We start from the raw sequence: 14,776 nt of genomic DNA, 5'->3' as shown, positions 1-14,776 counted from the left end.
CGAAAGCAGCAATGTTCTTTACTTTTATTTGCTTTTACAACCAGCTTAACGCACTCTGCCTTTACACCAAGTTCCTGTCAGATTGGTTTGTAACTTCAGCTGATGTGATGAGACATCAAGAGACTGAAAAATTGCAGGGCCAGTGTCCACTGTCAAGACTAGGTGTAATATCCTAACTCCAGAGCAGCTGGAAGACATCCAGCACGTTCACTGCTGCAATAGATACAACATATTAAGTTTGTGTGTTTGCTGTATATTTTGCAGGATTCCTGTGCTGCTGACACAGAACCAGCCATTTTGGAAGGTGGCAAGCAATTTGGTCTTTCAAGGAACAGCCACATTGCAGTTGCATTTGATGACACCAAAGTGAAAAACAGGTATACTGTTTATTTCAGCAATGACTTTTGATGCAATAATGTCAAAATAAAATGCCCCTCCTAATATTCTCAAAAGCACTCCCCAAAATCATGGGGATCTAAAAAAAATTGTGTTCCATAGCTAGTTTTTTTTCATTATGCAAACATAAAAAGCATTACAGCATGAAATCTAGGCAATTAAGTGCCCACCTAAATATCTCTCATAAAAACTTAGTTAACTTCTTCATAAAGGTTTGGGCACATACAGATCCCAGACTGATTTGCAGAAAAACAAATCAAAGAATGGTACCAGGTCATGCAACTGAGGTCAGAGGTTGTATTTTTAGAAGAAAGTTTCTTTGTTCATTAAGTTGATAACTTCTTATAATAAGGACACCTTTTTTACCATTATTCAGATAGTAAGATCACTCTTGCACAGTAAATGGGCAAAATGAAATTGTGCCCTCCCAAAGTATAACCATATGTTGATATACAAAGAAATTCCAAGAGCTAATAAAAAAAATGCAGCTGTTGTCAATGGATTTGTGAAGCTATAACCTGTTAATTATTTTCTGTGATGGTACATGATTATAAACAAACATACAATGTACCATCACAAAGCATTTTGGTGCCTTACAGTTTACAAATCTGTCAGCCTCACACTTTTTTTTGTCTATAAAGATGCGGTAGTGGAGCACAGCACATATTTTCACATATGTTAATTTTAGAAAACTAGGAGAATAATTAAAAGAAACATATAATCCTTCATTCGTTACATGTGTTCTTTTCAAATAAGAATCCAGGCCTGATTGTTTTCATGCAATGACTTTTCGTTTTTATATTATCAATTAATTTGAGGTACTTACTTTGCAGCTCAGCTTGGGCTGTTAGTGATGTGTGCTGCTAGTACAAACTTAGTATCTAGATAACCTAGATAAATCATTTCTTCCCAGGTTCTTTGCTGTGGAGGAGGTTTTTGGCATTCCCATTCTACCATTCAGTCCAAGGGGTCAGTGGTTTTCACAAGACCCCTCAGACTCCCATTTTCAGTTGGGAGAAATCAAAATAACTGTTTTGTACACAGACTGTAAGCTCTCCTCCGCATCTGTAGAAGTTTCTCAACCTGTCTTCAGGCAATACAGCTCATTAGAAACTCAACATTTGCCAGCTGTCACTACAGCTTGCTCTTTGTGAGTGTGGATGACAGATACCATTGCTGGAATTTTAGAAGCACTGGGATTTTCTAGCAACTACAGCTGCAGCTGAGAATTGTATCTTGAAATTCTATGCCTAGTTTGTACTTTTTGTGTTTCCACAGCAAAGGGACTAACGAACACTCACATGTCAGGGATCAGATACAAGTGAAATGCAATTCATGTATAATCAAATTATTTTTCTTAAACCCTGATGGATGAGTAAAACGAGCTACCAAACATAAAGGTTTGTTAGAGGAACAAAAAAAGGCAAAGAAGGTAAAATTGCCTACTGTCTGACTCGGAATATCTTTTCCTTTGTTTCTGTTTTCCTGTTTATTTGATTTTCAGACTTACAATTGAATTTGAAGTCCGAACAACAGCTGAATCTGGCTTGCTGTTTTATATGGCCCGCATCAACCATGCTGATTTTGCTACAGTTCAGATAAAGAATGGGCTGCCTTACTTCAGCTATGATCTGGGGAGTGGAGACACGAACACAATGATTCCCAGCAAAATAAATGATGGCCAATGGCACAAGGTATAATTGTCACTAATACTAAATTATTCTTTGAAATGCCTAGAGTGACCTTTTTTTTTGCCTTAAGATATTTGCAAGATGTAGTCTACACATGCTAAACTTAACTATACAGCTAGGGATTTCTGTAGCCTGCAATATCTGTGCTTTCAGATGCCCTGTTAAATGCACCATACATATTCTGTGAACAAAATGGTAGTGTTGGTTTTTGAAATTTGTCCTTCAAGAAACACACAATTCTGGATATATTCTGAGTATGTCCTGAGTATGGTAAGGAGCTTCAAAAAATGTTACATCTTACCTAATAGGGCCAAGGTGAGCCTAAGCTCCTCATGTTTAAATACATCAATAAAGCCAGTTGTTTCTTAGTTAATAATGTCACTGTACAACCATAATGCTAAGAACAAAGAAATGGTGGGGCTAGAAATACTCTAAGTAAATCTTTCCTTCATTATTCATTCAATTCATTAGGGTATAAGTTTGATATTCATGGATGTATTTGGCAGCCCCTTATGTGACTTCATGAGAGGAAACCTTTCTATACAAAGCCTGTGGCTTTTAGATGGAAAATAAGTAAAGGAATAATACTGCAACCATGAAGTTTTGTGTTTACTGGGCCAAAGACAACAGAGATTCAGTATATTCATTTGGTAACATTCTTGATTGCACAAATAAAGACACAGAAAGAAAGAATGTATGTGATCAGGTATTCAAATTATATGCTATAAGAGACATTTTATTTTGGACAGCTACTTGAATAGTCACCATCCATATCACTATCACCAGATAAAAAAAATGTAATTGTGTTCTCTGTTATGCATGAATTTGTTCTACCACACCCTCTTTGCAGTCACCATTAATGCCTCTTTACTTCACTCCACTCCTGCCCTCTTCCGTAAAAATTTTATATTCACTGGATTCTTACTCATCAATCTTTGAGTGATAGCAAATGTTAACCAAGTTATTTCATGAGGGGAAGTTATACTTATCTGTTTTACATAATGTCTTGGAGCACTGGCCGTAGACCAGGCCCTCTTTCTTCTAGACACTATAGATACAGAAGCAAGATTTTTTTTTTTCTATTTTAGCCATTTTCTGTATATTCTAAAATAATTACATATATTCTTAGTGCAAGGCTATGTTTTTTGGGCATGCAGATTTGTTACGGCGAGCCTTTCTCTGGGGGACACAGCTCTTCTCCGGAGATCTCTTGCCATCCCTCTCCTCAGGCATCTTCATCTCTTCTCTGCTTCTGGGAGCATGCCTTTTATTTTGCCCTTCAGCCCCGCCCATTTCTGGCTGGGGTAGGCCCTAATTATTGGGCACAGCTGGGCCTAAGCTCCCAGTTAATTATCGGCTACACCTGAGGACTTGTGGTTCTCTCTACATTTCCCCCTTTTTTGTTGTTTGTTGAAAAATAGCAAAAATTTACTGTTAGCAGGAGATGAGGTCTTAAAACACCAGCTCAGCTTTCGCTGGTCCTCGCCACCTCGGGATGCCTGGCCATGCAGAGGCTTCTCCAAGCATTCAGCGCACCAGTCTTATCGCGTGTCCCTGGGAGGCTCCGTTTCAGGACCGCACTGACTTGATGCGCACTCAGAGCTCCGCTTCAGCTTCAGCATTCCTCGGGCTTGAGTTCCGCGCGCCAACTCGCTGCGCCTTTCGAGCCTCATTCTTCTCTCCTGCCTGGCTCCCCATTCCGGGCTGTTGTCTTGCCGTGCTGGGCTTTTACTCCAAGCTCTTCACGCCGCCTACAGCATTTAAGCCTGGCCTTGTGGAGCTTCACTCGTGGTTGCGTATTTGGAGCTCTTTATAGAGCGTCCCGCACCAACGTGGTGGCTCCATCTGACATGGTTGCGTATTTCGAAGCTCTTTATATCGCCTTCCGCATTTAAGCCAGGCTTTGTAGAGCTTCCTGCACCAACGTGGTCGTGTAGAGCTTTTTTATAATACCTCAGCGTTCACGGCTGCTGATGCTGCCCGCATTCTCCACCAGATGTTACGGCGAGCCTTTCTCTGGGGGACACAGCTCTTCTCCGGAGATCTCTTGCCATCCCTCTCCTCAGGCATCTTCATCTCTACTCTGCTTCTGGGAGCATGCCTTTTATTTTGCCCTTCAGCCCCGCCCATTTCCGGCTGGGGCAGGCCCTAATTATTGGGCACAGCTGGGCCTAAGCTCCCAGTTCATTATTGGCGACACCTGAGGACTTGTGGTTCTCTCTACACAGATTGGCACTCTGCAAGAGAGGGAGCCTTGTATAGACCCCATTATTGTAGGAGAGAATGGAGGCAAAATCCAAAGGCACAGTTCCCAAAAAAATAACCACAAGGAAGTCCATTCTTGGAGGAGAAAAAGGGCAACCCCTATTAAAAGAAGACCACAGTCTTTAAGAAAGCAGAAGCTTCTCCTTGAAATAACCCTTTTAGTGACAACTAAAAGGGTTTTCTTCTCCATTTGAAATGGTTTGGGTGAAACAGGTCCATCAGGCCTACGCAAGCCACATCATGCTGCTGCTTTCTCTTTAGGTCCTCTATAGACTGCTTATTCACAGGTCCTCTCTCACCAAGTTCTTCTTCTGCCCAGGGTGCATTTGTCCATCTCAAATTTACATCTGTCTGGTAAAGCCAAGTTGAGTCTCTCACCTTCAGGGCACCCTTTGTCAGTGTTCAGTCATTCCCACTACATGAAATATTTCCAGCACAATGAGCAGAAGCAGCCTTGTTAAAGAAAAATCCAATTATAATACTGTTTCTCTTTTCTACTTTGGTGAGCTAGACACTGTTGTATGAGAAATCTGCTAATGTGCATGTTGCATTTTACATTTTATCCCAGACCCTTTATTATACAGATTTGTAGAGATTTCGGTATAAACATTTGGAAAGAAATTGGCCTGTGGTTGCTGGGGTAGGATTTCCTCAACTCTTCAGCAATTGCTCTTCTTCCATGCTCTGAAAAGGCTCCAGGAGACCTTATAGCAGCCTTCCAGTATCTCGAGGGATCCTACGAGAAAGCTGGGGAGAGATTTTTACAAGGGCGTGTAGTGACAGTACAAGGGGTAATAGTTTTAAGATGGAAGAGGGTAGATTGAGGTTAGATATCAGGAAGAAATTATTTAGTGTGAGAGTGGTTAGACACTGGAAATGATTACCCAGGGCAGACGTGGGTGCCCCCCTCCTTGTAAGTGTTCAAGGACAGGTTGGATGGGGCTTTGAGCAACCTGATATAGTGGGGGGGTGTCCCTACCCACAGCAGGGGGGTTGGAACTAGGTGGTGTTTAAGGTCTCTTCTAACCTGAATCGTTGCCCATTTGTCTGAATAGAAGCCACAATATGAACAGAACATAGTTATTATTATATTTACTTCAACATGAGCTATGATTTGATACATGTCCAAACTACTGGAATCATGAGCTCAATATTGTCTGCAAAGAAGTGCTGCAATGAAGATCTGTCACTGGTGCCATTAACATTCAGCACTTAGTATTCCCAGTACTTCAAATTGCTGTCTGATTATAGGAAAAACAATATTGTGGTGCACCTATGATGGTAACAATTCAGCATTTTAAGGAACCCCAAGTCCTTCCAGTAATTCTAATAAATAATACTCACAATGCCTCCAGACCTAGAGCTAATTAGAAAGTGGTCGTATCTTTTCACAGTATCTTGCACAGGAGCTCTGTTCCATGAATATCAGATACAGCTACTGCTGTGGTACTTTGTTAGCCACTCATACTGCTTTCTCCTGTGTTGTTATACATTTCAGCCTGTAAGTCTAGAAAGAGCCTGGAAATTCTTTGTTGTCAGAAAATTATCTGTAATTGTGCTGTATTTTATGTCTTTTTAGATAAAAGTCATTCGAACCAAGCAAGAAGGAAACCTGATAGTAGATGATGTTTCAAACAAGACTGTTAGCCCTAAGAAGGCTGATATACTGGATGTTGTAGGAATGCTATATGTTGGAGGTTTGCCCATTAACTACACAACTAGAAGAATTGGTCCGGTAAGTGAGTTTAATTAAGTTACTGTACACTCCTTTAGTATGTCTTGATTGGTACCAATATCTTCCTAGTTTTGTTTTCTGTTGCTTTTCCCCAAGACTGCCCAAGAATATTGATAAAATGAATCTTACTGGAGGTACACTACCTTCTTTCAGTGGAAAGATCTGACTCAGAACCCAGTTAATGAAAAGAATGAGAAGATAGTTACTCCCGTGGAAAAGTAGAAAGTACACTTGTATGCACTTAGATCACTGCACAAATAGAGTTTCAGCTTCTGAATACTACTTCCTCTTTCTTTTGGCTGTAATTCACCTGGCAATTAAGGGCTAATAAACAGTGAAAGCATCTCCTAAGATATTTGGCATATAAGATATATTTGAGCAATATAGATAGGATATATTTGATGCAAGATATATTTGGCAGTGCAAGCCAAAAGTACCTTGGACAAAGTAACCAGCAGTGCTGGTGCTTATTGTAGTAATTGGTTTTGTGTTACTAAACTAGGAAATAATCAATCTCGAAGTAAGGCCATGAAAACTCTGTTGTCCTCTTTGTGTTTCCAAATCAAATGTGCATGTATCAATTTATTGCTGTCTCAGTTTAAATGTTCAGCTTTTATGCTGGCACAGAAGATATCCTCATAAACAGACAGCCGTAAGAGGTGAACCATTTCATCCTAAATTTTATAGAATTAATTATGAACACTGTGTTGCCTTAACCAGGCCACTTACTAATCTACCAATGCAACTCCATGTCAGTCAACTCACTTTCCTGCTGCCCTCTCAGTCCCAAGATATATACCAGTTTCAGAATAGGAGAAAAACCTCTTTTCTGCATTATTTTTCTCTCTGTACAAAGGGGTCTTTCAAGCAGAGGCCATAACTTGAATGAATTTGCATATAGCAAATAAAAAATTAAGCATATAGTGCAGCACAATGTGGAGAAATATCTGGAATGTTAGTAGCAGCTATGTCTAGGCTCATTGCTGGTGGAATGGCAAAAGTGCAGATCCAAAACTGCAGGAATCCAGACTCTCAAAGAAACTGCACTTGAGTAAATACCATTGTAGTAAGATGATTATGGAGTGGGAAATACTTGTCTATAATCAGGCAAGAGTCCACCAGTTGAGCAGACTAAATAATTACTGAAAAGGAATTCCTAGATCATGCTTAAACATGTCACTGTTATAATTTGTGGATGGGGAAGGAAAAGTAACCACTTTAGATCTGAGAGTCATATTCCATTTTAAAAATTATCTATAAGATCATATTTCTCAGCAATTTTTGAATTGTGCAGAAAGCCCAAATTAAGGCAAATCTACTACTCCTTTGGATTTTTCAAACCAGACCCAAAGCACTGATACTATCCACAAAATATAATTCTTAATACTACCAAACTGTGCTCTTTGAAACTTACAAATACAAAGTGTATATATATATGTATATATATACAAATATAAGCTATTACTAAATCCTTACCTACTGCTCCATGTCAGAAGTAACAGAAGGAACCCATACATGGCTCATTGGGCAATAATGTCCTTGTCAGATCCTCACAGTCTTATTTGGTTTGGGATTTAAATGAAGCTGTGACTTCAAATGTCATTCACAGAAGTTAAAAAGCAGTGCTTCCCTTTCAGTCATTCCCAGTAAAATACACCACATGATGTACTAATAGTCCATTGTGTTGTAGGCTTCACATAAGTAAGCTGAAAGTATGTATTTATTGTCTTAGCTAGGGCGTCCTGCTAAACACATATCAACCTTTTCAGACATTAATCTAACACATAACTGTAGGTGGACTTGTTTCCTATTCAGTGCAGAAGACTGATACCTATTTGTTTGGCTCCAGCAGATGTCACAAAACAAGTGCTCAAAACTCTGCTTTCAGTAAAAGATGCTGTATTGCCGTTACCATGACAAAGTATCGCCAGATTTGCTTTTCCATAAGGAAAGTGAAATTTTAAAGTTAGAGAATGTTACTGAGTTGTCTTCAGATCTTGCATTTCTGTGATTTATTCTCACAGTGAAGATGGCAAGATTTTTTTTTTTCTTTAAAGGTGGTGTCCTATTTTTTTGGTAAAAATATTTTTTTTGATCTGGAGATGACTGACTTAGAAAGCAGAAAAAGGTCTATTTACAAAGAATCTGACAGAGGGCATTCCCCATATCAAAACTAAATTTATTCACTGATATTGTTCAAGTGCTCATGAAAATTTTGTACTGGTGTATTTAACAGTAGTAAACAATATAATGGTATATAACCACAGATCATTCAACTTTGATTTATTAAGATATGGATTATTTGAAAATGCTTTCAAATTACTAGTTAGGATATTGTTAGTGTGTAGAGTCAAGGATTCCCTCTGCATGTGTGCCTTTCTCCTTTCTCTATTTCTACATATTTCTATGCTGTATTTTATGTGCTGATTTTTTATTTTCCTGCTTCCTACTGCATTTTGAATATGTCTTCCTTTTCATTTTCAAAATAAATGTTAATGATTTTCCTCTTTCCTCCTAGTATTAGGGATAAATTTTCCTGACTTGTAAATTTTCCTAACTATAAGTCAAAGATCAGAGGTTTTGTCTGAGGCTGAGAACCAAAATGCAGCTGCTGCACACCTGAGAGGGAAAAAGGGAGGAGAGCACTGGGGAAGATGCCACTGGTTTCCAGAGGTGCCACTGGAATACACTGATGACACCCTGGGCAGCCTGGGGTGTAGCACAGGTAGCCCCACACTCCAGCCCCAGGCAGGACCTCTCTTCCTTACACCAGCAGCTTAAATCCACACATGCAACTGGTTCAGAGAGTCAGAGCCCTGTGCTCCCAGCACAAAAGCCAGACTGGAGCTGCAGTTTGCTAACCTGCACAGGAGACTCCATGCAGCCAAGCACATCCCCTTCCTCCACCTGGCTTTCTGGCCAAGAGAGTGGCCCTTGTCTTGGTGGTCATCTGACCTATACGTGGTTATTATATGCATCACTATGTGCAGGCAAAAGCTTTTACACAGGGGCTTTGTTCATTTTAGTAGCTGTGTACATGCATTAGCTCTCTTACCATGCAACATTAGGTTCTTAGTAAAGTGATTAAGGTGGGGAGGAAGGGAGAAGGCCCTAGTAAAATTACTAGCAGCCCAGAGAACTATATCCAGTATCTTCATCTATTTGCAAATCCCATAACCTAGTCAATTAAAGAGGTAGAGCAGGGGCCATTAAATTCCTGCATTGCTGGTGTAATTTGCTATGTTTCATTATGCAGTATATTATTTTATGTCCCCTCCGTTAAGCCAAGTAGATGTGCCTCAGATCACATCCCTGAAAACTAATGTAATTCAGCCTCAGTGTGACTGAGGTTAGATTGCAGTTACAACCAGATATTAAGGATTAGCCATGTAAAATTCAAGCTCTATTCAGCTCCATAAATCCAGCAGAGAAGCTGAGGAAAGGTATTTTTTGATGACATACTTTAGGCCTTTATTCTGAGCCTTTCAGCCTGCTTTGCACAGTTGTACATTTTGTTTGAAATATTGACTGCAGGTCACCTATAGCATCGATGGCTGCATCAGAAATTTTAAAATGACAGAATCACCTGTTGACCTGGATAATCCAACTTCCACATATAATGTTGGAAAATGCTTTGTCACTGCACAGAAAGGAACATACTTCGATGGAACAGGCTTTGCCAAAACAGGTAATGAACAGGAATTCTGCTGACAGGCAAGGAACAAAAGAAGAAAAGACACTGCTTTTAAAAATGTCCTGTGCTACCTAATTTCTGTTGAATGGAGGCAAAGTGAGACCAAGACTTCAAACTCTCACTGATGATATTAACTTTCTAGCAAGGTCTCACACTAAGCACAGGCACCATAACAGTTCTTTACAAGATGCCACATGAAAAGGAGTGCATTAATAAGGCTGAGTTAGTTACCTTGAATTACTGGCAATACACTCTGTGTGATTATCAGGAATAATGTACTAAATATTTTTCTCATTTTATTATGCTTCCCTTTTCTCTCCAAGTTGGTGCATACAAAGTAGGAACAGACCTGCTCGTGGAATTTGAATTCCGTACAACACAAATGAATGGTGTTCTCCTGGGAGTCAGCAGCCAGAAAATGGATGGGCTTGGCATCGAATTAGTAGATGGAAAAGTGAGTAACAAAACATTTTTGGCTCTTTATAAGGGACTAGTTTAAGAAGGGACAAGTTGTTTAAATGCAGGCTTGCTACCCTCAAGGTATCTCTGTGAATATCAGGGCTCTCCTTTATGCAGCACTTGCCACTTCCCATACATCAGAGGCTCTGACACTTCTACAAAGTATTTTGAAAGGTTCTGTAACACTTGAATTTCCTATATCTGCAGCATCAGGACTTAACTTTTCCTCAAAACTTTTCATGTTCTCACTAATTTATGTCATTAAAAATCCTAATTTCTTGTGCATATCTTGTGTATATTCTAGTCTGGTAAACCAGTCAGTAGTCTACTACTATAAAGAACTGTTGTGTTGGTGTTTTTTCGGGGGGCGGGGGCGGGCGGGGGGCGGTTAGAGGTCGGGGGGGGGCTGAGGCTCAAAAACTATGGCAGAAGTGGGAAAATTACAACCTATACATCAATTTTGCATATTTCCACTACTGTTTTGCTCAGTGACATAACCCAGATCCCAGTGAGACTATGCAGAGGGACAGCAATACACAGAGAGTCTGGTATTAAATCAGACCTTTAGAGTGTGCACTCGGAGCATGTTGATCCAAATAAACAAAACCATAAGAACTATAGAACTGCTTTGAGAACTATCTGACTTTCTTGTCACACTTCTCAGGTGATGTTTCACGTTGACAATGGTGCAGGACGATTCTCTGCCATCTATGAGCCCGATGCAAGAGGAAGTTTGTGTGATGGACAGTGGCACAAGGTCCTTGCCAACAAGATCAAACACCGTTTAGAGCTGACTGTGGATGACAGACAGGTGGAAGCTAACAGCCCAAGCAGAGCATCGACCTCAGCAGACACTAATGACCCTCTCTTTGTTGGAGGATATCCTGGTGAGCATTCAACTCACAAATAATGCTTTCCTGGCAACACTGCCTTGGTAATGTCTTAAATTAGGATTAGTATGGTAAAAGTGCCAGATAAGACTAAGTTAGCATGGATGCTCATTTCTGCATGCAGCTGACTTCAGAATAAGTTCTGCAGCACCAAGGGACTCTCAGAGATTCCCTCTGTCCCATCTGAAAGGTAGGCACTGTCACACAGGAGCAGGAAGATTTTTGCCCTCTGCTGCACACACACACAGCCTCCCTCTTAAGACTTTCAGTTTAGTAAAAGCATAATAGCTATGCTTCAATAATAACAGCATTTGGCAGATTTAAATTTAACTCAAGGATGCTTATGTGCCCTTATGGAGGCATGGCAATGAATACGTTTAAATCAGCTTGTAAAACCTGAAGAACTGAGGAACATGGGCAACAGCTTACACAGAGAGGTGAAAGAATACCATCTCTTTCTGATTAATGTTTTTGCTCATGGAGTGGTGTTTTCTATAGGGGAAAAAAAAAAGCAAAACTTTCTACTCTTGTGTTCTGGAAGTCCTTGAGAGAACTTGCTTCAGGCAGAGGTAATTGAAGAGGATCCAGAACTGGGCTGAGCTCTGTAGCTGTCTTCATCTTCCAATAAGCTGATAATGAATGTCAGTATTAACCTGTGCATAGAGAATCAACAAGTTTATCTGGTAGCAGTTTACTTTCTAAAAACACAGTTGAGATGTTTACGAAGTGCCAATTTTTTTGCATTAATAAAGTTTTCCTTTAGTTTGCAAACAAAAAAGCTAAGTATGTTTGCAGTATGTGTCTTCTCTAGTGCCTACTGAGGTCAGTGGCAAGACACCTCAAGTTAATTCCTAAATTGTTTTCGGAAAGTTGTTTTTCAACCCATTTTAGTATGTGTTACAGTGTATCTAAAAAACTCTCTCTAAGCTTCAGTACATTTTCAAAAATATTCTTGACACTGAGATGTGACAGTTGTACTTCAGTCACAATGACTGTTGATAAGGACAAACAAGTTTTTGCCAGAAGGACAACAGATTTGTGGCAGCCTTTATAGAACAAAACAGGATTCCAGCATAGGAGGTAGCACTAAACAAACGCTGCAGATGGAGTTACTAACTCATTTTGGGACTGTATGTCAAGAGGAACACAGGAGGAGAAGCAAACGGAAGTAACATTGCAATCTGTACAAAACAAGCCTACACTTGTGTCGTGTTGAAGTGATATTCCTGAGTTCAGCCACATGGCAAGTTATGAAATGATTTAATAAACCTACATGCACATCTGAACACCTCACACTTCTCTTGCTGTCTAGTCTAACTTAACCAAGAGTTGTTCTAACATTCTCAATACCTAGACAGCCTCATAACAAATTTAAAACACAATATCATCATAAAATTAGTAAGCAGTTGTATTTTATAGTTCCTCTTGAGTCTTCTAAATGGATAAACACAGCAAAACAATTGTAAACCAGCTAGAATTAGCTGGTGAAGATTTTACTATGAAGAGAAACTTTTCACCACCAAAGGAAATAAATTCCTGACTACCCATCAAAGCCATTACTTACCACCTACCATCGCTCTTCCCTGTGCAGGAAGGAGCAGATGAATTCCACCATCTCATCCTCTCTGAGACAGGATAATGTTATGGTCCGTCAGTCCTCTACAGGTGTGAAGTTACTTCTTCAACCCTTACCTTATCAGTCACATAGATTTGTATTTGACTGCATCCCTGTAGCCACTCTGCTACACTCTGCTAAGGAACACTGACAAACAGGTTGTGCCATGAATTTCAAGCAGCTGAGAGAAATATTTCCAGCTTCCCAGTCAAACCAACCCTCACTTCTATCACTAGAATAGTTATTTCCTTCCCTTTTCTAGTGGAAGAGATGTACTCAAATCCCTGGCTTTATTGTCAGAAAGAAAAAAAAAAAAAATCAGAATGCTTGAAAACTCTTAAAACTATTCCTTAAATGACACTTGAAGTCCATACTGAGGAACTAGCTTTCTCATTATGTTAGGGCTGAGAGCTGCATCCATTTGGGGATTTTTTTTTTTTTTTTTTTTTTTTTGGCTCTAGATATTCTGTAGACAAATAGCTAGAGAATTTTGAGATGTGCAAGATAAGCACATTCACATTATACACCATTTGCTGGTACCAAGCTGCCATTTGGCCATTTTTCTTAAGTTTCTTTATGTTGCATAACTGAGTTATATTGTTTACAATGGTAGTTTATATGTGTTCAGAGTCTGCCACTGTCATGAAAATGGAAAGTAGACTGGATTGTTACCACCATTTACAACTGTTTATCACATTCCCTCATAACATGACATCTTTTGATTTACAGTAAATAAAGATCTATTCTCTTGAAGACCTCTCAAAGAACAAACAAGTACTTACCAACTCAGATTTACATAATTCCTTTTACCTTTTTTTTCCCCCTTATTCAGATGGTGTGATCCAGTTTGGGCTGACCACTAATATCCGTTTTAAAGGATGTATTCGATTTCTGAAGCTGACGAAGGGTACTGCTAAACCTCAAGAGATTAACTTCAGCAAAGCTTTGGAGCTGAGGGGTGTTCAACCGTTGTCATGTCCTGCAAACTAAATGTCATTCAAGTGATATGGGTCTGTTTATATAAGCATCTCAGATTAAAAAGAAAAAAAAAACAACTATATATACATTGCCTTCATAATAAAATGTCTTTATGCACGTATTTGCGTAGCATTTGTGATATATTAAAAAATGTATTTCAAGGTACCTCCAAATAATGCAAGAATTAATCCTTTCCCTCCCAACCCCTTCATTAAGGGTTAGAACAATAACTTTTATATTCCTCTTTTCTTACAGCTTGAAATTGAAATGCTTCATCATTCTTTCATGAGTGAGACAACATAATATGCAGCATGTTCCTTTACTATAGTACTTTGAATCACAGGACATCTCAAGTTGGAAGGGACACATGAGAATCGAGTCCAACTCTCTACAATGCTTTTGTAGATGCTCTAAATCCTTTTGGTAAGGTTGAGCTGTAAATTTGCATTCCTTTACCATTCTAAATACAGTGCACTTGTATGCACGCCAGCCTCTGTCTTTCATTAGAAATGAGGCACATTACCTTGCTTAAATAACTCCCAAGAGCTTTTAGAAAATTAAACTTACCATAATATTTCCCATGGAAATGTCACTGAGAAATCCAAAATTTTATGTAGTCCATGTGGCTGCTGTTATGCTACAACGATGGAACCAAGTGCAGGGAAGGAGAACACTACTGCTTGCTCAGTTTATTTGGGATTATTGGAGGAAATATGTTGCACCTAAAATCCTTGATATATCATTTGAGCAACACTGGATTTTAATAGAGGTTATGCTGATTGATGTTGGGACATGTAGCCTGTAATGGAAGGAGCAAAACCAGGTTCTATAACTTACCTGAAAATGCAGTTTTAAGTGGTTCTTAATAAATCAAAATTGATAGTGCCCCTCTCTCCAACTGCAAATGATATTCAGGTTACACATAACAAAATTCATAAGACACACTTCTAAAGGAAGAAGAAATCTGATGCTACTGTAGTGGAGCAGAATGGAGGTGAAGAAGGAGAATCCCAGCTTAGTATGTTTCCAGTTTCTACTGTCATCTGTTTAATT

The 14,776-nt window shown here is 39.3% G+C and overlaps 1 protein-coding gene across 4 annotated transcripts in view; it reads left to right on the top strand.

Annotated features, from left to right (window-relative positions):
• LAMA2 (laminin subunit alpha 2) overlaps window positions 1-13,841 on the top strand; it is a 347,870-nt gene extending 334,029 nt beyond the window's left edge. For all 4 annotated transcript variants that reach the window (XM_071740967.1, XM_071740966.1, XM_071740969.1 and 1 more), the window contains 7 exons: window positions 265-377; window positions 1,901-2,090; window positions 5,932-6,087; window positions 9,622-9,775; window positions 10,105-10,235; window positions 10,905-11,127; window positions 13,578-13,841. In XM_071740967.1, coding sequence (XP_071597068.1) covers window positions 265-377; window positions 1,901-2,090; window positions 5,932-6,087; window positions 9,622-9,775; window positions 10,105-10,235; window positions 10,905-11,127; window positions 13,578-13,735 — 1,125 coding nt within the window. In that variant the 3' untranslated portion in view covers window positions 13,736-13,841. The remainder of the gene's footprint in view (window positions 1-264; window positions 378-1,900; window positions 2,091-5,931; window positions 6,088-9,621; window positions 9,776-10,104; window positions 10,236-10,904; window positions 11,128-13,577) is intronic.
• The last annotated feature ends 935 nt before the right edge of the window (window positions 13,842-14,776 follow it).

This window comes from Heliangelus exortis, chromosome 3 (assembly GCF_036169615.1).
Source record: "Heliangelus exortis chromosome 3, bHelExo1.hap1, whole genome shotgun sequence".
NCBI lineage: Eukaryota > Metazoa > Chordata > Aves > Apodiformes > Trochilidae > Heliangelus > Heliangelus exortis.
This window is presented reverse-complemented; position numbering and strand designations above follow the sequence as displayed.